This window comes from Oncorhynchus masou, chromosome 33 (genome assembly GCF_036934945.1).
Source record: "Oncorhynchus masou masou isolate Uvic2021 chromosome 33, UVic_Omas_1.1, whole genome shotgun sequence".
NCBI classification, from domain to species: Eukaryota; Metazoa; Chordata; class Actinopteri; order Salmoniformes; family Salmonidae; genus Oncorhynchus; species Oncorhynchus masou.
This window is the reverse complement of record NC_088244.1, coordinates 13748528-13775231: the sequence shown is the minus strand read 5'-3', so window position 1 is coordinate 13775231 and position 26704 is coordinate 13748528. Positions and strand designations below refer to the sequence as shown.

General features: G+C 44.7%; 2 protein-coding genes across 7 annotated transcripts in view; both read right to left on the bottom strand.

Annotated features, from left to right (window-relative positions):
- LOC135527871 (DNA topoisomerase 1-like) overlaps positions 1-6689 on the bottom strand; it is a 33605-nt gene extending 26916 nt beyond the window's left edge. For both annotated transcript variants that reach the window (XM_064956497.1, XM_064956498.1), the window contains exons 1-3: positions 6560-6689; positions 6232-6256; positions 3711-3801 (exon numbers count right to left, since the gene is read on the bottom strand). In XM_064956497.1, coding sequence (XP_064812569.1) covers positions 3711-3801; positions 6232-6256; positions 6560-6592 — 149 coding nt within the window. In that variant the 5' untranslated portion in view covers positions 6593-6689. The remainder of the gene's footprint in view (positions 1-3710; positions 3802-6231; positions 6257-6559) is intronic.
- A 316-nt stretch (positions 6690-7005) lies between these two features.
- On the bottom strand, positions 7006-26470 carry LOC135527870 (nuclear receptor coactivator 6-like). 5 transcript variants are annotated; one of them, XM_064956495.1, is made up of 19 exons: positions 26244-26470; positions 22471-22792; positions 22133-22288; positions 21878-22000; positions 17793-17906; positions 17541-17683; positions 16671-17412; positions 16025-16168; positions 15219-15883; positions 14522-15102; positions 13698-13816; positions 13223-13608; positions 12870-13100; positions 9456-12717; positions 9298-9354; positions 8480-8504; positions 7938-7979; positions 7511-7650; positions 7006-7361 (listed from the first exon to the last, which is right to left on the bottom strand). In XM_064956495.1, the coding sequence occupies exons 2-19, from the start codon at positions 22742-22744 to the stop codon at positions 7315-7317; spliced, it is 7251 nt and encodes a 2416-aa protein (XP_064812567.1). In that variant the 5' UTR covers positions 22745-22792; positions 26244-26470; the 3' UTR covers positions 7006-7314. The 5 variants fall into 5 exon arrangements, with proteins under 5 accessions (XP_064812567.1, XP_064812564.1, XP_064812566.1 ...); XM_064956492.1 differs by having other exon boundaries at positions 8480-8507; positions 26244-26469; XM_064956494.1 differs by having other exon boundaries at positions 8480-8507; positions 12870-13097; positions 26244-26468.
- Positions 26471-26704: the final 234 nt, after the last annotated feature.

Genomic DNA, 26704 nt, shown 5'->3' with positions numbered 1-26704 from the left:
CTACGAACTGGTCCGTTTGTTACAATTTTGTGAAACTCGTGGAAGACAAAACGGCCACATTACCATAACGCTGTTTATATAATAGCCTCAGATATGAGGTTTACATCTAATTGTTGCATAAGATGAATGAGTGTGGATGATACTGTTTGTGAAATTGTGTAATGTGATTTTGGACTGTTTAATGAAGGAAACTCCAATTCTCTTTGGAGTTGAACAAAATCAGAGGACCGCCCATGAGCACAATTATGGTCGGGCATCCTGGGACAGGCTCTTTTCTGCAATTCCGAATAAAACCCCCACCTTGAGAATTTCTCAACAGACCATGTTGCTCTCAATTACGAGAGGACAAAGGTTGCAGACCAGCTTACCTCGATAACGAGAGGGCCAAGGTTTGAGACCAGACTGCTGAATCTTTTAACCATCCCACGTGGTTAAACTCTTAGACTATCGATACCGACAGAATAAGAACATGTCTTTGATATTAATTACTAGTCTGCAGCTAGGAATTCGGTATCATTGAAAATGAAGACCGACAACCGCCTGAAACATCTATCCATAACGACATGAATGAATGTCACTCTGAACTATCCATTCTAACCAAGACAGAGAGAGAGAGAGAGAGAGAGAGAGAGAGAGAGAGAGAGAGAGAGAGAGAGAGAGAGAGAGAGAGAGAGAGAGAGAGAGAGAGAGAGAGAGAGAGAGAGAGAGAGAGAGAGAGAGAGAGAGAGAGAGAGGACGGACACTCTCCAACAGAAACTAACTTTTCAACAGAGATCCCGACGACGCACTGAGCATAAATATATATATTGATTGCAATTGTTCCCGAATGAGTGAGTGTTCATGTGCAAAGGATTAGCATTTCAATTGTTATATTATATAATTATCAACTCTGGAGTGACTTCTCAGCTGACTCCCACTCCCCTTTTGTCGAACAAGCCGCCATGCCGGTTTAGCCCACTAGGGCACATTCCCTTGTAACCATATTTACTTTGTTTGTTTGTGTGTGCACTTCTGTGATTGTTTAGTTAGTTAATAAATAAATGATTTAAGATAATTGATGTATGGATGACTCATAGTGAAGACTGGGTTCGTGCAGATAACCAACAATTTACGACATTTGGAATGAGACTAATGTGTGGTAAAGAAGAATTCATTAATCAGAAGACTATTGATCAGATATGAATATATCTGAAAAGTTATATTAGGAAAATTATAACTTTGTAATCTGAACATTTTCCTTGGTGCCCCGACTTCCTAGTTAATTACAGTTACATGATTAATCAGTTTAATCGCGTAATAATAATTACAGTCATTTGATAAAGATGAATCTTCAGTTTAATGATGCCAAAGACACGACAAACGTCTAAAGTAGCCTCAACAGCACTCTCTAGGGTAGCACCATGGTGTAGCCAGAGTTTCAACAGCACTCACTAGGGTAGCACCATGGTGTAGCCAGAGTTTCAACAGCACTCTCTAGGGTAGCACCATGGTGTAGCCAGAGTTTCAACAGCACTCTCTAGGGTAGCACCATGGTGTAGCCAGAGTTTCAACAGCACTCTCTAGGGTAGCACCATGGTGTAGCCAGAGGACAGCAAGTTTCCGTTTTGACTTCAATACAAAACCTATGAGGCTTGTGGTTCTGACCCTCTTCCATAGACTTACACAGTAATTATTATTATTATTATTTGACCACGCTGGTCATTTATGAACAGTTGAACATCTTGGCCATGTTCTGTTATAATCTCCACCCGGCACAGCCAGAAGAGGACTGGCCACCCCTCATAGCCTGGTTCCTCTCTAGGTTTCTTCCTAGGTTTTGGCCTTTCTAGGGAGTTTTTCCTAGCCACCGTGCTTCTACACCTTCATTGCTTGCTGTTTGGGGTTTTAGGCTGGGTTTCTGTACAGCACTTTGAGATGTCAGCTGATGTAAGAAGGGCTATATAAATACATTTGATTTGATTATGACAACTTCCAGAGGACGTCCTCCAACCTATCAGAGCACTTGCAGCATAAAATGACATCTTTTCCACCGAATCAAGGGATCAGAGAATGAATCTAGTACTGAAAGCATAAGCTACAGCTAGTTAGCACTGCAGTGCATACAATGTGGTGAGTAGTTGACTCAAAGAGAGAGAAAGACAATCACTGAACAGTTTTGAACTAATTCAATTCTTAAAAAATTAAGGAGAAGCAACTACCTAAAGTAGCCATATTTCATTGTATTTTATCCCCCACTTTCACTTACTTAGCTAACCAATGCATCTCAAAATAGCCTGCGGGTAGGGGTGTTGGGCCTGTAACTGAAAGGTTGCTGGATCGAATCCCCGAGCTGACAAGATAAAAATATGTCGTTCTGCTCCTGAGCAAGGCAGTTAACCCACTGTTCCCCGGGCGCCGATGACGTGGATGTTGATTAAGGCAGCCACCGCAGCCACCTCTCTGAAGACACATTTCAGTTGAATGCATTCAGTTGTATAACTGACTAGGTATCCCCCTTTCCCTTCTAGCTAGTTTAGTCTACTCAAACACCTGGCTCAAACAGATAGGGATGCTATGTTAGCTAGCTGGCTATGACTATCCAACACTGGAACTCTTCCAATTCAAGGTAAGCTTTTGATTTTATAAATGTATTGCCATTGGGGCCCGATGGTGTAACTGCTAAACTGCTTGCTGTATACTGTACTGCGTGATTGTAGTGGGTTAGTTCTAGTAGCTATGTTGATTATGTCATTAGCTAATATGGTGACTATTATGTAGGTTGTGTGTAGTGGCTAGCATTCATGAAGGTTTGGCTTGTGATTTTTTTTTTGTGCCTTGTCACAGACTGGTGATGTGAAGGGCACTGACGTCCACAACCGAAGGGAAAAGGTGAGAGGAAGAGAGAGCATAGATGCGATAAGAAATTATACAACAATCAAAGGGATCATGCTGTTTGTATGTGGCAGCTATGAAAGTAAACCGTGTTTGCGTGTGATCAGGGGCGTATTCATTCTGCCGATTCTGTTGAAAAACGTTTCTCAAATGGAACAAAACGGGGATAAACATACCTGAATTTGTACAATAGAAACTTTTGTTTGGAACTGTTGGACTAATGATTACACCCTAGATCAGCTAGATGCAGGCAAGAGTGTGCAAGGCAGTATTGAATGTGTCAATGTCTGTCACCTTGATTACTCAAAAATAAATGGACCTGTGCACCTATGTTGTACATTTTCATCCATAGGCTAGGTTGTAGCAACCTCATGATGAATATAGGGAAAATTGGAGTATCATGTAGTAGCCTAAACTTATCGATGTTACACTGAGCAGGGTGAATGGAATATGAATGATAGTCATCCAATATGCTGTAATAAGGCCATGCTCATAAAACAAAAATGTCCTCCCCCATCTTAAATGGCCCCGACCGCCACTGTTCTGAAGGTACAGTACAACAGCACAGAGACAGCATAGGTGCAGCATAGTAAATGAAGATATCCTGTTGAATGATGTAATGTGGTGTTGTCTTATGGTCTTGTACAACACAAAGTTATGGTCAGCAATGGCAGTATACTCAGAACTCTCTCTCAGACCAAATGAAAAGGGAAATGAGAAAGAATGAGAGATGGAGAACAAGACGGAACTACTTCTGAGAAACCCTCAGCAGGATGGAGATGACTAGCGAACGGAAAGAAAGAGAGAGAGACAAAGAGAGGAGGGGAGAGGGAACATACCTGTTGCTGTGCTTGGCTTTATCTCTCTCCTTGTCTTTCTTGTGTTCTTTGCGCCTGTGTTCTTTGTGCTTGTCCTTGTGTTTGTGAGTGTCTGGGACAAAGTTAGAGATTGACTTGTTTAGTAGAGATCCCCCAGACAATAGGAACTGTAACAGCACAGTGTAATCTGAGCATTTTGTGGCCCTCGGTGGCACAGTGTAAGGATAAGCTAATGTCTTCAGCGTCACATAGTAATGAATACAAACAGCAGGTTCAACAAATAGAATCACTTCTCATACCGCAAGGGTGTTTAATATTAAACATCAAACAGACCCTAACCCAGCCTCTTTAGTGCCACATTTTCTTTCAAATTAGTTGGCTGGATTATTAAGTTACTGTGTCATTACTTTGTAATTACACCACAATTAAAAGCTTAAACGGTATTGTACCATTTAATGTGAAGTATGACCTGTAAAATCAAGTACGGAAACAGGACTGGGTAATTGAAAGTCAAAACCACCCTTGCATATCTATCCCTACCTGTCTAAACTCAAAATTAGATCCCAGGGGGAGTGTCAAAGAGAAAAAAAAGTGGGTCCAGGAGAGTGGGGATAGGAGGGAGGTTCAGACATCTAGGTGGGTCTACTCTCCCACAATGGAGGCTGCATATCTCTGTTATTAGACCAAAACATGAGAGATCCATACTGCTGCTGCCCTGTCTCAACACGCTCCCCAAACATCTAGACCTGAACCACCCACACACACGCCTGCATGTTCTCTGTTGACAGTAACATCACGTTGAACTCACATGTAACCCTAGAACTAAGGTCAGTGGTGTAGGGGAGGGTAAACGCATACAACATTGTTTACGCAGCTTTTTTATTTATTTTGGGTGAGCGTTTACACACCTCTTGCAGAAAAATGTATTGAAAGTATAGGGAGCGTTACTTCTGTAATCCAGTCTTGCAATCAGCATTTTACCCACCATGTTTTTACCACTACATCACTGTCAAAGGTAAAATCTTAAATCAGAGGTCTTCAACCTTTTCTTGACCCCTGGCCCAGGCAAACAGTCGACCCAGGGACCCCAATCATATGTCTTATCATGAAGTAAATTATAATGGCAACAAGAAATCAAAAATGTACAAATAATAGTTAATTGTTTTGACCTTCCCACATTATAATTGGAAGAGGAAGTGTACAAGTCAAGAAAGTTTACCAGCAGCACTTTTTAAATGCGGGTGTTTTTTCAAAGCCTATGTCAGATACTCCAGTGAGTGTAATTAGCTCAATATTAGGAGTAGAGAAACAAAAGTTGACTGTAGGTTTGTAATTCAAAATGTATTTATTCTGTTGTTGCAAGCGATATTCATGAAAACATTATTTATTTTTAAACAATTATTTTCGCAGACCCTCTGCAGTACCATGGCGAACTCGTAGGGGTCCGCAGACCCCAGGTTGAATACCCCTGTCTTAAATGATAGGGTACCCTTTTCCTCTAGTGGTGCACAATAGTCTGTGACGCTGGTGAGAAGTAGTGAACTAGATTAAGAATAACAGGTTATAATTTGAGACAGTCTATGATTCCTCAATAAATTAAATTTGGGCCATCTCCTTTGGGTGATTGTCTTTTTTTTTTAAATCCCCCTGAACAAAAGTGGGAAAAACTTCCAATTAGTGGTGGCTTTGTCACAGGGTGGGCCCATATAACTGTCAGTCTTGAGCTTGAACGTCACCTTGTGGCGTCCCTCTGTCATGGCAGTTAAATAACGGGTAGGGGGTTATTGTCATAGGAAACAATAATATGCTCCCACTATTATATCTCTGTCCCATTTCCATGACTGTGTAATTATAAAACTAATGAAATGTTGAGTTGTCAAAGGTGTGTGCACTTGATTCCCCCCTCCCCCCTTTTTAAATATATGTTATTACAGTATTATTGTGCTGGCAGAATTCCAGTATAATTTCTAAAAACCATGCCCAAAGTTGACTAACAAATGCAACAAGCTAGAACAACATTTAAAACATATTTGTAATAAAGCAACTATCTTTGACAGATGAAATGTGGCAGTAATGTCTGCAGCGATTGCACCAGGAGCCATGGGGTGGGAGAGGCCGATGAACTCCCAGCTCTGGCCTCCATATCACGGCCAACTGTTCTATCAGTGCTCGGCGCACTGGCTGCTAGACAGAGAAAAAGAAAATGGCGCAGAGACTAAGTCCTAAACCCCCATTTCACTACTTTCGGCTCAAAAATTATACATTGTTGCACCACAACATAAACAAACAATGATCTATTTGAGAAACACGATGTAAAGCGCTGCCAGAATTTCCCCTCAGATCGCAATATTATATACCGAAAGGGTAATTTTGAGGCCCTCTTTTTGAACAATAGACACAAGAGAGTGGAGGAGAAGGGACTTAGTCTCTGGGACGCCATTTCTGTCCTTTAAAAACTAACAGGAGTAGACGAATGAAGATTGGGACTTGATCACAAGCAAAACCATGATCAATATTTTTTTTGACGTTAAAATCAACTTACCATTGGCTCGAGACCCAGAATTGACCTGCAAAATTTTAAAAATATATTAAATTAATGTTTATATTTTCTGAATGCCGGTAGAAAGGAGAATGTCAAGTTTCATACATGAAAATATGAGAAATTCTACACAAAGCCCAGCGATTACTTGTATTATTTATAACAAAGTTGCTACTTGAAAGACAACTAATGCAACTTGTTAACATTGCATGGATACAATCGATAGGCTATCACATTAAATGTAATTTTATCATTATCTAGTCAACCAAACCAACTGTCACATAATGCAAATAACCAGCTACCTACATCTCGTTCAGCATAATAACACTACCTGCGAGTCTCTTTCACCGTGATCCCCGCTCATTGTCTTGTAAAGCCAAATGCACAAGTCAGAGATGCCCAAGGTAAGAAGATGAGGTTGACAGAGTAGTCTGGGTACTGTGGAATGGAGTCGTTGCGCACTGGGCTAAGTCCGAATTCTCTGCAACTGCGCATGCTCGAATTTAAATCATGAAAAAGAAATGTCTCCTGTCCTGCATGGTTCCTCCCTACAATAGTTACAGTTCCCTTATTTGTCGTAAAATCTCTCTATGATAGATTAACAGTAGGATATAGAGGATAGAAAATATTCTATTGTCAAACTTCACTTTTAAAAAAGGGGACAGCACTCAGTCCTAACAAAATATTGTAAAATGGAACAATTCATGCAGCCATGTCAGCCACTTATGTGTGAACTTCTTTCACAGAACGTCAGTTCAACACATTAAAACAGGACAATTAAGTAGCAGAACATTTTATTAAGTTTCACAACATAATTATACAATTGAGACACCTTCAATTATCAGTCTTCACATGATTAATCCAGCATAATTGTTTAAAAACAAAACACATTCACGCACGCACAAACACACACTAGCTACAACCTCACATGATAGCTGGGACAAAACATCAACATAATTATTTTAAAAACAATTATCTGTACATGGTTATTTTCTCCATTGTGAATTCATAATCTGGGAGAAAATAAAGTCATTGAATGATTGACAGAAAAACACATTTACAGTTCACAGGGTTTCACTACTGTGGTCACTTAGACTTCCTTCTCTTAGCCTGGGTAGGACTGGCACCGGTTTCTGAAAGGCCACAGGAAAGAAAGGGGGACAAGTTTGATGAGACAAAGAACTTTAAAATAACAATTTAAGCTATGCAAGAGTAAGTTGTGTGAGAGAGTGTGTGCCCTCAGTGGGAAGTGTGTGTACTGTATACATGTGGCTGTGTGTACCTTTAGCAGCAACCACAGTGCTGGCTCCAGGCCTGGCTGGTCTCTTCCTCTGCGCGCTGTCTGCCACCGTTTCCTCCTCCACCTCCTTTTCAGCCCGCGAGCTCCGTCTGCTGGGACCTTTCGGCTTCTCCACGGCAGCCCTGATAGATTCCCAACAGAAAACAGAACAGGGGAGAAAGAGAAAAGCAGGAGGTCATTTACAGAGATAATAATAAAAATAGTAGCTCTACAGTAGCTACTCAGTGAAAGTTCAGTTGGGAAAACCGCTTGGGGAATGGGTTGTTATTCCTCGTCGACCACAGATACGGTCGTCTGTCTTCACCCCAAACAGTATCCGATAGATAACAAAATGGTGCACGCGACAGGGCTGCTGCGTGTATCCTGACAGTACTCACGCATGTAAATACATACATTCACATTTACATACCTTGGGACTAAGTTGACAGGATTCTTTCTTTTCTTTGCCCATCTGTGATAGAAGTGAAAAAACAGAGGTAAACTAAAACTGTGACGATGCTGAACAAACATGGTTTTAGTCCGCCAAAATACGCTTAATGATTATAAATATCGCCAGAAAATATAAATCAGATATGGCCATATTCATATTGTAGACAAGATCTTATGGAGTGGTAGAGCTTGAGTTGTCTTTTGACATGCATTAAGTTTGGATATAGTTTGCATGCTAAGCATACATACCAAGTGCTGAGGCCACGTGGCTCATTGGGTTTCGCCATGTACCCCCCCTGCCCTGGCCAACCAAATAAACTCCCTGAGTTTCAGTAGAGTTACAAATGTCTAAGCATTTCTGTTTACAAACATGGCACTTACAGCAGACTAGGCCAAGTAGTAAATACTGATAACCTTAAAGGCAATGGAATATCCCAATCACCCCTGGCATGAAAAGTATTTGTTTATTAAAAAGAACAGGGTTTCATTTTGTTCATTTGAAATCTGTTTTGACAACCTCACCCTTGCTCAGTTACTGTGGCAACTTCTGCTGTAGAGGGAAAAACAAAACAAACAAAAAAGGTTACTAAATATTACAACAAAGGGCATATCATGTTCACAGCATACAGGGTGTCATATAAAGCAGTGTTTCCCTTATGTGCATTTAGCAGTGGGGCACCAACGCTGTCAAATCGTGGCAGCCCCCCCAAAAAAAGGTACTAATGTTTTATAGGGGGGTATGCAGAAAATATAATGGTGCAATATTTTTAAACAAGATCATCTTTGAGAACTAATAATCACCCCCCCCCCCCCCAAAAAAACATTGAGTCAGGGAGAAGCTTAAATTCCCAAAATGTCATGGCATTGACTTTGTTATAATGCTCGAGTCACTCAGATAACATAAGAACAAGGCCTCAGCCATGGTAAAATGTGTATAATTGTAGGAAATTAGCTTTAAAAACAGTGAAATGTCTCTGCGGCCAAGAGAAAGGCCTATAAAAACCGCACCATTGGCAACGCCCAAACATATGGCACATGACATAGTTCAGGGAGTGGAATGTTAGCTAAACAGATTGGCAACCAGGCTAACACTGCTCTAGAATCTGTCCAAATAACCTTATTCATTATGATATTAAAGGTAAAACAGATCCTAGATCAGCACAGCCTGCATGAATAACTTGCTCTATTACATTTACATTTTATGGTTCCCTCATAATATATCACAATCTTAGCTTACGTTATGGATGTTCCCATCCGTCCTCTTAACAATATGCCATATCATTACCATGGCCGGAGCATGAACCATTTTGTTACAGATAAGTTAGTGTGACAGTACTTACCCGTCTTCTCCGGAGCAGCAGGCTCCTCTTGCTGTAGAGGTTCAGGTTGGACTGACACTGGGAGAAAGGACATGGTGGAGATGATTATTATCAGTCAAAGTTTGACATGTGGGGGATAAGTCACTCAATCATTGATTGATTTATCGATCAATATGTACCTGGGGTGTTGCCTGCAGGTGCTGGGGGCTCTAGTGGGGCTGGCTGGCTGGGAGGCTCCATGGCTATGGGGGCAGGCTGAGCCCCAGTAGGGGTAGGGGCCACTAGGGAGGATATGGCTGGGGAGTCACCGGGGGGGTTGGAGGGTCCAGGGACACCAGCAACAGGAGAGGTGGATGGGGATGGACTTGGGACTGAGGCTGAAGAAGGAGCAGGGAGAGACGTAGCAGGGGTAGGAACAGGGGCAGTAGTAGGGGTTCGGGTGGGGACAGGGACTGACACTGGGGGAGGGGTGGTAGTAGTAGAGGCAGGAAGACAGGACTGGGCTGGTGCAGTAGGTTGCGCAAGGACAGGAGTTGGCGCTGATACTGGAGGAGGAGTGGTAACTTTCAGAGGAACAGCAGCAGCTGTGGTCCTGGTCTGTGCTCCAGACACTGTGGTCCTGGTCTGTGCTCCAGACACTGTGGTCCTGGTCTGTGCTCCAGACACTGTGGTCCTGGTCTGTGCTCCAGACACTGTGGTCCTGGTCTGTGCTCCAGACACTGTGGTCCTGGTCTGTGCTCCAGACACTGTGGTCCTGGTCTGTGCTCCAGACACTGTGGTCCGAGTCTGGATGACAGATGCAGGGGGTGGAGGGAAGGCGTGAGGGGGCACAGCCCAGTTCGGCCCCCTCTGGGGCTGGGAAGTCACCTCTAAAGGTTGGGCAGCCCGTGCTTCAGCAACCTGCTGGTAGTCTGGTCGATTACCCACTGGTGGCGCAGAGCCAGGAGTCTGGGTAGGCTTTCCCTGGGCAGGCAAGGGGGGGGACATAGGGCTCTTCCGGGTGCTGGCTGGGGCACCAGGACTGGAGCATGGAGGAGGGGACGCAAGGGGCTGTTGGACGGAAGACGAGGCAAACGCCAAGGCTGTGGGAGAGAGGCTGGGATGGGGGGATGGCTGCCCAACAGGTGGGCTCAATTTCTGGCCAGAGGGCGCCTCACCCGGGGTTTCTGACTTGGGAGTGCCAGGGCTTTGCTGCGGAGGACGAGGCAGAGTACTAACAGGGACAGGGGAAGCACGTCTAGTGGCCATCTGGACCTGCCCAACTAGCGTTCGGGCAGGCTGGTAGCTAGCCACACTGACCACAGCAGCCTGAGTCGAGGCCGGGGCTTGGGCCTGGGTTGGAGCAGCAGTGAGCTGGATGTTAGTGGTGGACACCTGTATGGGCTTTACCATGGTGACTGGCTGGGACACTACCGTGGCGTTGGGGGCCACAGACACTGTAGGGACCTGGAAGATGGGGGTACCGGTGTTAAACACAGGAGTGGTGATAAACTGGGTGTGGGGACCTCGGGTCTGCTGGCTGGACTGCTGGGGTCTGATGTTCTTTTTGGGCATTGCCACCATAGCTGAGATGATGGCTGGGGAGGCCTGGGGGGTGGGAGCAGGGGTGTAACTGATCTGGTTGGGGGAGATGGTGGCGGATGATGCAGGGATCTGCAGGACAGTGGGGACATTGGTCGATGGTTTAGGGCTGGGGGTTGGTTTGGGGCCAACGGCAGGGTTTGGGTTAAGTTTGGGGCTGGAGGTGATGCTGGGGATGGGACTACTGTGACTGACGCTGGCGCCCACACTGACACTAAGACTAGGAGTAGGGTTTAGAGTAGGGCCGTGGGTAATGGTAGGGTTTAAGTTAGGGCTGGGGGTGCTAGACTTGACGCTGGGGCTAGAGTTAGAGTTTAGGTTGGGGCTGTCAGTTGGGTTAAGATTGGGGCTAGGGCCGGGATTAGCATTCAGATTGGTATTTGCATTGCGCTGCAGGTTAGGACTACCGACTGGATTTGGGAGTTTTGGGCTGGGGGTTGAGCGAGGCTTGGGTTTCGCTTCTGGCTCGTTCACAGCAGCAGTAGTAGCAACAGTGGTAGCCCCCACATTCGAGCTCTGAAAAACACTGGATGGGTTCTCTGAAACTGTGGAGGCTTTAGAGCTCTCCTTGCACGCAGCATCCCCAGTTGGAGCACTCAGAGTGGGCCTGGGAGGCACGCTGGGGGTGGCTGCGTTATCCAGCAGCTGGTTGAGGGAGGAAGGCGCATCCCTGAGAGAAGGAGAGGCCTCAGATCCAGACACCTGCTGAGGAGTGCTCTGTACAGGCTGCCGCTCCACTATCACCACTGTCTGCTCCAGCCCAGCTTTAGCCTCCTGAGGAGTGGCTACACGGGGGCTAGCCATCCGTGGGGCGGAGAGCTCCCTCAGAGGCTGGGGCATCTGCCGGTGCTCTACACCTGCCATTCCCTGCCCTTCCCTGGGCATCTCAGCTGGGTTACCCTGCATCACCTGGAAGGGGGTCTGGATCTGCTGGGGCTCTAGGCCCACCCCCGCCACTGGTGGGAGAGTGACTGGGCTCGGAGGCACTGGGGTGGGGCTCAGCATCATGGTATGCCCTGCCTGGGGGTTGACCATCTGTTGCTGGTGAGAAGGGGATGCAAGGGTGATTTTGGTCCACTTCTGCCTCCCTGAGCTGGGGTTAGTGACTTTGCGGCTGGAGGCAGGGCTGGATCTGCGGCCGTTACTGGGATTGGTCCTTTTAGACTGACCTCCACCAGGCTGCTTGTCCGGTTTGCCCTGGCCCGAGTTGGCAGTTCCACTGCCTGTAGGGAAAGACTGCTGACCGTTGTTAGAGTTACCTACACCACCTCCGTTGTTGCTGGGCATAGTTAGGCTGGGAGGGGCCTGCCCTATGGCTTTGAGAGTGGTGGGGTTGAGCCCACCCTGCTGGTCAAAGCCCCGGCTAAGGTTGGGCTGCCTGGGGGGCAGAGGGATGTTGATCTTGGGTGGGAACAGGCCTGCGATGGAGGCATTCAGCCTCTCAGGGGAGAGGTTGATCTCAGAGGGCTCAGTGCTGGGAGGACGATTGGTTGGGGTGAGAGGATGGTGGTAGGGCCTGGGACTGGCTCGGTTGGGTGTTTTGGGCCTGGAGCTCTGGGAAGTTGTGGGGACATTAGGGAAGTGGAGGCCTGGCATGGGGCCACCCTGCTGGGGCTGAGGGGGCATCTGCTGCTGGGGGCTGGCTCCAGGGTGCTGGGACGAGGGGCCTGGGCCTTGCTTCATCATGTGGGCATTGGGGCCCTGGTTCACCACCATCTGTTGGGCCCCGTTACCAGGCGGCATCCCCATCTCCTGGCCCCCGGGTCTGTCTTGCAGGGAGTTGGCCGCTCCAGGGGCCTCATCAGCCCCAGTACCCTGCCCTGCCTCGGGGTGAGACATCCTTCTGGCTGCCCCAGCCATCTACATAGGTAGAGCAAGAGAATACTTTATTTATACACACAGAGGAATTCATTATCCTACACAGACAAATTCAAAAAGCATAGAACATTCACAAGACAACAACAATAAATATGATATATATAAATGTCAAACATCCAGATAGTGTGTCCAACCTGTGGATTGACCATGAGGGGCATCCCTCTGGGTTTGTCTGGAGAGGGAGGCACTCCTCCATGCCCCTGGAGGTTGATCATGACAGGCATGTTGCCCTGTTGGGAACCGGGTGTTCTCTGGGCCTCCCCGGGATTCAACATGCCCCTGGGGGGGTGCTGCCCGCCTGGAGGGAGGGGCATCCGGCTCTTAGCCTGCTCCTGCTGCATCTTCATGATCATCAGCATCTGCTGCTTTAACACAAGAAACCAGTTATCTAGATGATCCATAGTCCAAATGTGGAAAATGTGTCTTTTCACCATATACACAAATGCAAGGCTGAAAGCAACAAGTACACATTGGCAGTAGATTATACCTGTTGTTGTTGCTGCTGCTGTTGTAGCTGATGAGGGTGCATCTGTGGCTGGACTTGAGTCGGACCCTGAGCTCCAGCCACCCCCTGCTGCTGTCCAGGAGGAGCCTGCAGTCCCTGCATCTGCTGCTGTTGTAGTTGTTGCATTTGCTGTTGTTGCAGCTGTTGCATTTGCTGTTGTTGCATATGCTGCATTTGATGCTGTTGCTGTTGTTGTTGTTGCTGCTGCTGCTGCTGCTGTTGTTGCTGTTGTTGTTGTTGCTGCTGCTGCTGTTGTTGTTGTTGCTGCTGCTGTTGTTGTTGCTGTTGCTGCTGTTGCTGCTGCTGCTGCATGAACTGCATGGGCACCTGCTGTAGGACTCTCTGGTCTCCAGGCTGACCTGGGAAACCTGACATGAGAGAAAAGGAGTGATCGAAAGCCAATCAACTATATAGAACAGTGGGAGTAAGCAAACCAAGAAGCATCCAAATTGCATACCTGCAGGCCTGTTGGTGAAGTCTGAGAGTTTGGGTCCGGAAGGGTCCATGCCCACTCCCTGTTCCCCACTCAGCCCTGGCAGCTCTGGGTCCTCCAGGCCAGCCCCCACATCCAGGCCCCTGAGGAGAGAAGAATACCTCAATGACAAACCATGTCCAATAACAAATACCTTGTGCAAATATATACAACGCAACAATTTCAAAGATTTTTGTGAATTACAATTCATATAAGGAAATAGGCCCTAATCTATGGATTTCACATATGCCCACCCACTGAGAGCCATGCACACCCACTGGGGAGCAAGGCCCTGCAAACAAGAGTTTTTCCCCACAAAAGGGATTTATTACAAAGAAAAATAAATCTAAAACCACAGTGGTGGTGGCTTATGGTAGAGAAATGTACATTAAATTCTCTGGCTACAGCTCTAGTGGACATTCTTGCAGTAGGCATGCCAATTGCACGCTTCCTCAAAACTTGAGACAACTATGGCATTGTGTTGTGTGGCAAAACTGCACATTTTAGAATTGCCTTATATTGTCCCCAGCAAAAGGTTGTACCTGTGTAATGATCATGCTGTTTAATCAGCTTCTTGATATGCCACACCTGTCAGGTGGATGGATTATCTTGGTAAAGGAGAAATGCTCACTAACATGTATGTAAACAAATTTGTACACAAAATTTGAGAGAAATAAGCTTTTTGTGCGTATGGAACATTTCTGAGAACTTTTATTTCAGCTTATGAAACATGAGACCAACACTTTATATGTTGCGTTTATATTTTTGTTCAGTATAGTTTTTAATTTCAATTAAATCCAGCTGCTTACCCTAGCCCCTCGACCGGCTGCTGTCCCTCCCCTACTTTGGGCTTCTTCTTGCGTGGGGGTTTCTTCTTCTTGGGTTTGGCCTGGCCAGGTCCTCCAGCCGCCTGCTTCCCCCCAGGCCCAAATTGACTGGCAGAGATGTCACTCTGAAGCAGGTTGACCAGGAGAGGACTGGTTAGCGTCACATCCTTGTTCACTGGAAACCCCCCTGCCTGAGCACACGGCCCTCCCATGGGCATCTGACCCCCAAACTGGGGGTTGAAGTTCATCCCATGACCAGGGAAGTGGCCATTGCCCACCTGCATGTGCTGAGGGACTCCAATTCCCATCATGCCTTGTTGCTGAACCTGCATGTCTGGGAGCATCTGTTGGACACCGCCCATGTCGCCTGTAGCACCGCTGGGGTCCCCGAGAGCGTGTGGGTGTTGCTGCGCCGCCTGTTGCTGCTGCTGTTGCAGCATGGCTTGTTTTTGTTGGAGCTGCTGCTGCTGTAGCTGCTGTTGGACCAGAGGATGACCACTGGGGAGTCTCATCTGTTGACCCTGCATACCCATGGCCTGGTTGGGGTTGCCTCCAATGGGGACCTGAACAAATTAAGGAATGAGCGAGTGAAATAATACTCTTTAATGCTACCCAGAAGTAAAATTTGTGGATGGTTTTCCACCGTGCAAATAAAAAAGGAAAAAAAGTAATGAAATACCTGTTGGGGCTGCTGGGTCATCTGTTGTTGTTGCTGCTGCTGCTGTTGTTGTAGCTGTTGTAGCTGCAGTTGTTGTAACTGTTGGAGCTGAGCCATTTGCTGCTGCTGTTGATGCTGCTGCTGTGGAGTCATTTGTTGCTGCTGTTGGCCCACCTGAGGCTGCTGGAACTGAGCCATGTTACCGGGCACGTTAGGAGATGGACCCCGCATCATCTGACCTGGCATGACCCCGGCTTGACCTTTCAACCCAAACGCCTGCTTGTTTCCTTGCATTTGTTGCATCTGTTCCATCATGGAGTTTTGCTGTTGTTGTTGTAGGAGCATCGCCTGGTGCCCCGGCCCTCCAAGCATCTGGCTCTGGCCCTGCTGTGGCATCAGCTGTTTGGGTGGGGTCATGCCTCCTCTCTGCCCTGGGTTGAGGGGTCTGGAGAGGACTGTCTGCCCCTGACCCCCACCTTGGACCATCTGGCTGGGGGACGAGGACACGGGCTGGCCCTGGAGGTCCATCATCTGGGACTGGAGGCCTGGCTGGGGCTGGCTCATACTGGGCCCAGAGTTTGTGCCTTGGGGCTGGCCAGCCATGCCACTGTGGAGACCCATGACGTTGGGCTGGGAGTGGGATGGACCCTGCATGGTGTTGGGGGTGGAGGCTGACGACTGGGCTCCTGAAATCAGATTGTGATAGAAGAATGACACTGACGAATGCAGTCTAAATCATATCACTGTGTTATCTGCTCTTAAGCATTTTTTCTAATGGTATACAGTATATCTGAAAGGTATGTGCTGATCTATTCTTGGTCTTGTACCTGTGTGGGCCATAGTCTGGCTGCTCTGGGGCTGGGGATTGGCTCCTCCCCCTGGGGTTCCTGGGGCACTAGTCACCTGACCCTGGGCAAAGTTCTGGTTCCCTGAGACGCTAGGGAACCCCATGGGCAGACGTTTGGGCATGCCTGTGATCAAACCCCACCATGGGGAACTTCATCAGCCCAGCTAACACGGTCATTATAGTGAGTCTGTATTACACTAACTGTCTGAGTACTATTTTGAGTTAAGAGTGAATTGTGATACCAGTAGGGCCAGGACGATACCAGTATCATGATACACGCTAGTATGTGGCAAGGAAAGAAAACACGAATCAGATATCATTTCTTGAGGAAAACATCCCCAATGTTGGAAACAAACTTTGTCATCCAGAATCACTAATGTATTTTTCACACTATAGCACACACCATTTTACATACAGCAGGTTTTTAAAAGGACCAAAGTGTTATCTGTTTCATGTTTTCATTTTTGCCATGGAAAGAAATATTGAAATACAGTCACATTCCTAGTTAACAGCAATTCTAACTACAAAGGTAATAACACAGGAGCTCTTCTGTGGCCATGAAACATACATACTCTATGAAAGTGAATGAATCATTTGTAGTCATCCACAATGTTTTAGCTTCTTACCTCCCATTCCTCCTTGATGAACCTGAGGTCCAGGTTGCCCATGTTGGGGCATTCCTATGAACCCTTGCTGCATGTTACCCTGCTGTCCCATCACCACCCTGCCCGGTGAGCCCACCCCTTGAGGGAAACCCTGTGGGGTCATAGAGCGCGGGCCTAGCTGGGCCTGACCCATCATGGGAGGAGTCCCTGGAGAACCCTGCTGGAAGGGGGAAGATGAAGACCCAGGGGACTTGGCTGTGAGGTTACCCTGAGGCCCTGCTGATGGAGGCAGATGAGGTCTAGGGAGTCCTGCCACCCCTCCAAGCACACCTTGGGGACCTTTATGTTGGGGCGCTGCAAATTGACCAGCCCCTGACTGCTGCTGTTGCTGTAGCTGCCCCATAGCATTAAACACCTGGCCAGCCTGCTGGCTACCAAACGGGTACGGGGGTGGAGGGTGGCTGGGGGTCTGCACCGTAGCCAGGGAAGGGGGACGTTGGCCCATCTGGACTTGGGGAGGCGCCTTCCTCCAGGCTGCTGGGCCCATGGGTCCTCCCTGGGCTGGAGGAGGCTGGAGGACCCCTGAGGGGAGCTGGTTCCAGCCGGAGGGTACGGGCATCTGGCCAGAGGGATTGAAAGGGGGACGGGGGCCACCAAGCTGGGAGAGCTGGGCCTGTTGCTGAGCCTGTTGCTGAGCCTGTTGCTGAGCCTGCTGCAGCTGCTGGAGGGCGGCTGGGTTGAGCTGCCGCCCTGCCTGCATGACCTGTGGTCAAAATACAGCCTTTATAAATGCAATCAACTCCTGATACCGTTGATCCTTTCATTACTTGGTAGTATTGATAGTGATTATAAACACATGGTTATTGTTGAGCTCCATTAGTGATTATATACCTGAATGTGGTGAGCAGCCTGGGGGGGCATGGGGCCTTGGCTGTGGGGGCCAGCCTGGGGGGGCATGGGGCCTTGGTTGTGGGGGCCAGCCTGGGGATGCTGAAGCTGCTGCTGTTGTAAGGACATCATGGGGTCCATTGCATCTGAAGGAGAGGAAAAACATATACATGTTCACTACCTCTGAACAAGTTGCATATATTCTGGATGCGTGAATGAGTTAACTGGTTGGTTATTAAGCAAGTATGTCCTCACCAGTCTGCGAAGGGGGTCTGGGGTGCATCTGTCCACTGCTGCTGGGGACCATGGCCTGGCCAGACATACCGGGGCCAGAGGGGACCATCGACGGGTTGCTCATTCTCATGCCTCCTACGAGAGATTATAAGGCTTGACATGAACTTTTTTTAGCCACCTGTCCTACTCGTCTGAAGGACCTCTTTTTTTTGTTATCCAAAAGCTCATGTCACTTGGCTCACATCAACACCCTTATCCCAGAAACCCTAGACCCACTCCAATTTGCATACCGCCCCAACAGATCCAGATGCAATCTATATTGCACTCCACACTGCCCTTTCCAACTTGGACAAAAGGAACACCTATGTGAGAATGCTGTTCATGGACTACAGCTCAGAGTTCAATACCACAGTCCCCTCAAAGCTCATCACTAAGCTAAGGACCCTGGGACTAAACATCTCCCTCTGCAACTGGATCCTGGACTTCCTGATGGGCCGCCCCCAGGTGGTAAAGGTAGATAACAACACATCTGCCACGCTGATCCTCAACACAGGGGCCACACAGGGGTGCGTGCTTAGTCCCCTCATGTACTTCCTGTTCACCCATGACTACATGGCCAAGCACAACTCCAACACCACCATTAAGTTTGCAGACGACACGACAGTGGTAGGCCTGATCACCGACAACGATGAGACAGCCTATTGGGAGGTGGTCAGAGACCTGGCAGTGTGGCGCAAGGACAACAATCTCTCCCTCAATGTGATCACGACAAAGGAGAGGATTGTGGACTACAGGAAAAGGAGGACCGAGCACACCCCCATTCTCATCGACGGGGCTGTAGTGGAACAGGTTGAGAGCTTCAAGTTCCTTGGTGTCCACATCACCAACAAACTAACATGGTTCAAGCACACCAAGACAGTCATTAAGAGGGCATGATAAAATCTACTCCCCCTCGAGACTGAAAAGATTTGGCATGGGTCCTCAGATCCTCAAAAGTGCTACAGCTGCACCATCAAGAGCATCCTGGATGCATCACTGCCTGGTACGGCAACAGCTCAGCCTTTTAGGATTATCATCAACTAGCATGGTTTACTAATATGACTAGGATTATCATCAACTAGCATGGTTTACTAATATGACTAGGATTATCATCAACTAGCATGGTTTACTAATATGACTAGGACTATCATCAACTAGCATGGTTTACTAATATGACTAGGACCATCATCAACTAGCATGGTTTACTAATATGACTAGGATTATCATCAACTAGCATGGTTTACTAATATGACTAGGATTATCATCAACTAGCATGGTTTACTAATATGACTAGGACTATCATCAACTAGCATGGTTTACTAATATGACTAGGACTATCATCAACTAGCATGGTTTACTAATATGACTAGGACTATCATCAACTAGCATGGTTTACTAATATGACTAGGACTATCATCAACTAGCATGGTTTACTAATATGACTAGGATTATCATCAACTAGCATGGTTTACTAATATGACTAGGACTATCATCAACTAGCATGGTTTACTAATATGACTAGGACTATCATCAACTAGCATGGTTTACTAATATGACTAGGACTATCATCAACTAGCATGGTTTATTAATATGACTAGGATTATCATCAACTAGCATGGTTTACTAATATGACTAGGATTATCATCAACTAGCATGGTTTACTAATATGACTAGGATTATCATCAACTAGCATGGTTTACTAATATGACTAGGATTATCATCAACTAGCATGGTTTACTAATATGACTAGGATTATCATCAACTAGCATGGTTTACTAATATGACTAGGATTATCATCAACTAGCAAGGTTTACTAATATGACTAGGATTATCATCAACTAGCAAGGTTTACTAATATGACTAGGATTATCATCAACTAGCAAGGTTTACTAATATGACTAGGATTATCATCAACTAGCAAGGTTTACTAATATGACTAGGATTATCATCAACTAGCATGGTTTACTAATATGACTAGGACTATCATCAACTAGCATGGTTTACTAATATGACTAGGATTATCATCAACTAGCATGGTTTACTAATATGACTAGGATTATCATCAACTAGCATGGTTTACTAATATGACTAGGATTATCATCAACTAGCATGGTTTACTAATATGACTAGGATTATCATCAACTAGCATGGTTTACTAATATGACTAGGATTATCATCAACTAGCATGGTTTACTAATATGACTAGGATTATCATCAACTAGCATGGTTTACTAATATGACTAGGATTATCATCAACTAGCATGGTTTACTAATATGACTAGGATTATCATCAACTAGCATGGTTTACTAATATGACTAGGATTATCATAAACTAGCATGGTTTACTAATATGACTAGGATTATCATCAACTAGCATGGTTTACTAATATGACTAGGACTATCATCAACTAGCATGGTTTACTAATATGACTAGGACTATCATCGACTAGCATGGTTTACTAATATGACTAGGATTATCATCAACTAGCATGGTTTACTGATATGACTAGGACTATCATCAACTAGCATGGTTTACTAATATGACTAGGACTATCATCAACTAGCATGGTTTACTAATATGACTAGGATTATCATCAACTAGCATGGTTTACTAATATGACTAGGACTATCATCAACTAGCATGGTTTACTGATATGACTAGGACTATCATCAACTAGCATGGTTTACTAATATGACTAGGATTATCATCAACTAGCATGGTTTACTAATATGACTAGGATTATCATCAACTAGCATGGTTTACTAATATGACTAGGATTATCATCAACTAGCATGGTTTACTGATATGACTAGGACTATCATCAACTAGCATGGTTTACTAATATGACTAGGATTATCATCAACTAGCATGGTTTACTAATATGACTAGGATTATCATCAACTAGCATGGTTTACTGATATGACTAGGATTATCATCAACTAGCATGGTTTACTAATATGACTAGGATTATCATCAACTAGCATGGTTTACTAATATGACTAGGATTATCATCAACTAGCATGGTTTACTGATATGACTAGGACTATCATCAACTAGCATGGTTTACTAATATGACTAGGATTATCATCAACTAGCATGGTTTACTGATATGACTAGGATTATCATCAACTAGTATGGTTTACTAATATGACTAGGATTATCATCAACTAGCATGGTTTACTAATATGACTAGGATTATGTCTTTGGCTGCTGGACAATAAAATAACACTGACTTGAAAACCAATAGAACATGCTGGTTTCAATGTCATAAGTGTTTATAAAATAATCCCAACATTTCTGTGGTCATATTTTAGCCAAAGATACTTTGAAACAAGGTAAGACATGCTTTTTATGAAATGACAAAACATCCAGGTTTTAAACAATTAAGTTCATGGTTAAATAGTTTCAACATGATGACCGCCTCCGCTCAGATTTAAGGTGGGTGATGTGCAGTGTGCAACAGGCACTGTCCTTGACTCTCCAGTCTTGTGACAGTCACGCTCAAGGCTGAAGCCTTGATTCTCTCGACATACTTGAGGCACAGTTCATTCATACTACTATAGCTGACCCGGTGTACTGTATGTGACAATAAAACATATATATTTGTCAAACATAACTGGTGTTTAGCTTATATTTAAGTAATTAAAAGTATCATTAATGTTTGGCTACATTTTCTGGCACCTCCATCATGTCAGCATGGGTTTGGACATGAGGCTGTAGCAGATATGCACGTCACCTACAATTTGACCCGTTGGCCTTTTTATTTATGTACATGAAACATTTATTTAAATATTATTCCAATGTTGGCCTACAGGGTAAAAGTTAGATATTGTGATTTGTGAGTGATATTTTTTTTTTACTATTCGGACAACAAATCTATATTCTTCTTGTCTGACTATTTGTCTTACTTGTCCTGGACAAGAGGACAATAGTTAATGTCAAGCCCTGGATTGGTATGGAGGTTTGTTTATATTTTAACAACTAAAAGATAAACAATGAATGCATATAGTTCAACTTGTTACGTCCCCATCCTGGGCCAGTATGACATAATATGAGTGTTAGGTACCTGGGCCTGGTTGTCCTGGGAATCCCACATCCATCCTTAGCTGTCCGGGGGCGCCGATTGGTCCGTTCACCCTGACCTCCTGACCTCTGTTCTGCCCCATGGCCACATTGATGGCTCCTTCACCTGGACGAAACAAAAACAAACATTAACAACAACCAGGGTCTAAGTACTTTTCTGGATGCTTATTATAAAATAAGCAATCACTTTTGGGCCTGATCATAGCAGCAGCAATGACTATCTGCGTACTGTACATACCTTCTATCTGTACAGAGAGGATGCCCAGGTCTCGGAGCTGCTGCTGGTTGTTCTGGGCCAGCAGCCTGAGGCGCTCCGCTGCTTCCCGGGGAATGTTAAAGGTGACGCGCACACTGTTCCATGGCTCCACATGCTGGGGCTGGAGTCTATCAGAATCTGGTGAGGGATAAGACCGAGGATGAGAGGTACACGATCACAGTTCATTTTCAGCTTAGAAATAATACAGAGGTCTGAAATGATGGCTTTCAAACATTGAATGTATCCTGAAAGTAGTTTGACAAAGTAGGAAACTGTTTACCCATTTAGAAAGGTGCACCACGTCACCACCCATTACTAACCTAGTTCAAGCATACTAGGCATCCCGTTAAGGATGTTGTCAAGTTTCTCTTGTAAGTCTTCGTCATCCATATTTCCTCGAAAGGCAACAAAGATTGTGAAATCCCCCTCTCCGCCTCGCTCTCCAACTCCATCCTGCCGGTGCGAGATGTCATTGCCACGGTGACTGCCGGCATCTTCTCCGACTCCTGAGTCCCGGTCAGAATCTGATTCAGTGTCCCCATCTGGGACTGTTGTCCACTGGGGAAGCTCCAATGGGAGATGTTGATGTGCCATCTTCCCCTCTCAGTAGGACTGGCGTGGGGAAGACTGGAATCGTTTATGCTATGGAACCAAACGAGGACTTTATCTTCCATGATATACCCAATTGAGACAAATATTGTAAGTAATATGAAAATGTATGCCATGTAATTAAATCTACTTTCAATAGAAAGGCCATAAGAAAGTGTCAATGAACAGTTCCAGTCAAATATGGACACATCTACTCATTCAAGGGTTTCTCATTATTTTTTCTAATTTGTAGAGTAATAGTGAAGACATCAATACTATGTAATAATACATATGGGATCATGTGTGAACCAATAAAATAAAAAAAAAGTGTTAAACAAATCTAAATATATTTGAGATTTTTCAAAATAGCCACCCTTTGCCTTGACAGCTTTGCACACGCTTGGAATTCTCTCAACCAGCTTCACCTGGAATGTTTTTCAAACAGTATTGAAGGAGTTCCCACATATGCTGAGACTCATCCCAAAACATCTCAATTGGGTTGAGGTTGGGGGATTGTGGAGGCCAAGTCATCTGATGTAGCACTCCATCAATCATCTCCTTGGTAAAATAGCCCTTACACAGCCTGGAGGTGTGTTAGGTCATTGTCCTGTTGAAAAATAAATGATAGTGGGACTAAGCCCAAACCCGATGAGATTGTGTATCGTAGCAGAATCCTGTGGTAGCCATGCTGGCTAAATCTGCCTTGAATTCGAAATAAAAATCACTGACAGTGTCACCAGCAAAGCACCCCCACACCATCACACTTCCTCCATGCTTCACGGCGGGAACCGCACATGCGTAGATCATCTGTTCACTTACTCAGTCTCACAAAGACAGCAGTTGGGACCAAAAATCTCCAATTTGGACTGATCAAACCAAAGGACAGATTTCCACTGATCTAATGCCCATTGCTCGTGTTTCTAGGCCCAAGCAAGTCTCTTCTTCTTATTGGTATCCTTTGGTAGTGGTTTCTTTAGAGCAATATTACCATGAAGGCCTGGTTCAAGCAGTCTCCTCAGAACAGTTGCTCTGTGAAGCAATTTTTTGGGCTGCAATTTCTGAGGCTAGTAACTCTAATGAATTTCAATTGAAGTTCTTGACATTTTCCAGATTGACTGACCTTCATGTTTTAAAGTAATGATGGACTGTCGTTTCTCTTTGCTTATTTGAGCTGTTCTTGCCATAATATGAACTTGGTCTATCTTCTGTATACCACCCCTACCATGTCACAACACAACCAATTGGCTCAAATGCATTAAGGAGGAAAGAAATTCCACAAATGTACTTTTAACAAGGCACACCTGTTAATTGAAATGCATTCCATGTGACTCTCTCATGAAGCTGGTTGAGAGAATGCCAAGAGTGTGCAAAGCTGTCATTAAGGCAAATGATGGCTACTTTGAAGAATCTCAAATATCTTTTGATTTGTTTAACACTTTTTTGGTTACTACATGAGTCCATGTGTTATTTCATAGTTTTGATGTCTTCACTATTATTCTACAATGTAAAAAAATTGCAAAAGTAAATAACTTTGAATAAGTAGGTGTCTAAACTTTTGACTGGTACTGTAGATTAAAGATAAAGTCTTGACTTGTTACAGATCTGATGAGAGCAAGGACAGAGATAGGCTCACTAAAACTAAACAACAAGTGGCCTAACCCATACATTTAAACAGCATGACCTTGCAAACACAAGCAAGGAAGTGTCAAGATATTTCTTGACCACAATTATGGATAACAAATTACTGACCTTGATTCTATTTGCTATGAAGGCAACAAATATATGTACAGTATAGTATAGTTGGAACTATATATAAATCCTAAACAAGTTACCTATGTTGCTGGGTTGTGACTACATCGTACCCTAACCCAAGATGTAGTCTTAAGGAGCATACCGTTACTCCTTAAAAAAGGTCCAAGGTCCAAACTCCACCTAAACGTGAATCGATTCTCACATTGCAATATTGTTCAAGAAACATAAAGCCCTTTACTTCATATCACATCAAAATAATTTCACAAATGTAAAGTATACAGTTACTGTATTCAGTGGAGGCTGCTGAGGGGAGGACAGATCATAATAATGGCTGGAACAGAGTAAATGGAATGGCAACATGGAAACCATGTATTTGATGTATTTGATACCATTCCACCAATTCTGTTCCAGCCATTATCATGAGCCCATCCTCCCCAATCAAGGCGCTACCAACCTCCTGTGTTGTGTGTACACAGTTTTCAACAGATTTATCACAGTTGCAGCCGACAGTATTTTTCTATGACCACACGTTTCTCGATGCCTTCTTCAGTTACACACAGGTGTTTGGATCATGCTAAATAGCAGTTCGCGAACAATCCCCCACAACGAGTTTGATGAGCAGAGTAAACACAGGCTGCAACATGGAGATATGACCGTCTGGAAACACTAATAGCCCTATAAAATTGTGTATCAATTTAAGTTTATTTTTTTCCCCATCTCGCTGATATGAAAGATAAGATTATTGTGCTTCCAAAAACATACTGCAAGCGATGCGTGGTAATGTCAATCCAAGCGTAGGGACTCTGGATGTCGATTAAGGCAGCCCCCTGCACCTCTCTGATTCAGATGGGTTGGGTTAAATGCGGAAGACACATTTCAGTTGAAAACGTTCAGTTGGACAACTGACAAGGTATCCCCCTTTCCCTTAATGTAAAGAAACTGAGAGTCATGAACAAGGGCTAGTAGTACCCATGATAATACCCCTGGTAACATTGTTGTTCAATGTAGCTAAGATAGCTGCCGATGTTGTTAAAAGTTTCCGGAGTTGTTCATTTACTGTATATTAAACAGTCTTTTTGGTTATAATTAGCTAGTTACAAAAGATGTTTATCACAATCATTAACATGACAGGTAGCGTTAGCTTTAAGCTATCCTACCTAACTTGAGTTAACGAACACAAATGCAATGGCTAAAGTATAACACCAATAATAACTATCTAGCGACATAATTCAAAACAACAAGCCATGTTTTAGCAATAACTAATAAGAAGACCCCTACTACAAAATATGTAAAGCCACAGCACTATCCGCCAAAAGCGATTAAATAATTTCCTCGATTGGCTAAGGCGGTAATCAGAACGATTGATTGCAAAGGCCTTCGCTAGCAGGTCATTGACGAAGAAGACCTGGCTTGACAAGCCTGCATAGTGCCGCGCTAGCAAGCAAAAAAAACTTGTAGTTGTCGAAAATGAACGTTAGAGATCACCGAAAAGCCAATTGATTACAAAGTTTACACCACGACACACAGCTGAGCAAAAAAAAACAATGAAGGCCTTAACAGCTAGCTCTGGCTAGCAAGATCCAGTAGTTAGCGTGTAGCATTAGCTAGCTACACGTCTACTATGCAACGGTTAGATGGCTAGCTTGATCATGCGTATTAAGTTATTTCATCATATTCGTCCCGGTTACTGCTATCTAGCTAGTTACAACTGCTAGCCAAATGTTAACATGAAATATAACAATGCAATACTTACTAGATAAATCCATTAGGGAGAAAGTCCAATGATGTAATATCTGATAGCTAACAAAACATGAACCGGGGAACAGTGGTAACCAACACCGAAACAGGAGAGGCTTTCCAATCCGAATCCGACGAGATTTTTTCTTTCGGTTTTCTCTGTATTCTCAAAAAGAGATACTCGCATATTTACGTCGTAATTCTTTGTGAATATATTATTCGTTTAAAACGTAGCGTACGACCCACGGACTGTCGATGCTGTTTTTTGATTGGACCATTATCTTACTAAAATACGCTATTTGCGGTGGTGTTTGCGTAGCTGGAGTTGGTACCATCAAGAGAGGAAAAGGCGAAACTCGAGATTTTACTCCACCCAAAATCTGTCCATGAAAATAATAACCACAAAGTGAGATATTTTTGTATGGAGGTCAATCAGTGTCGAACAAAAAAAAATGTTTTTTTTTTATTTCATACATG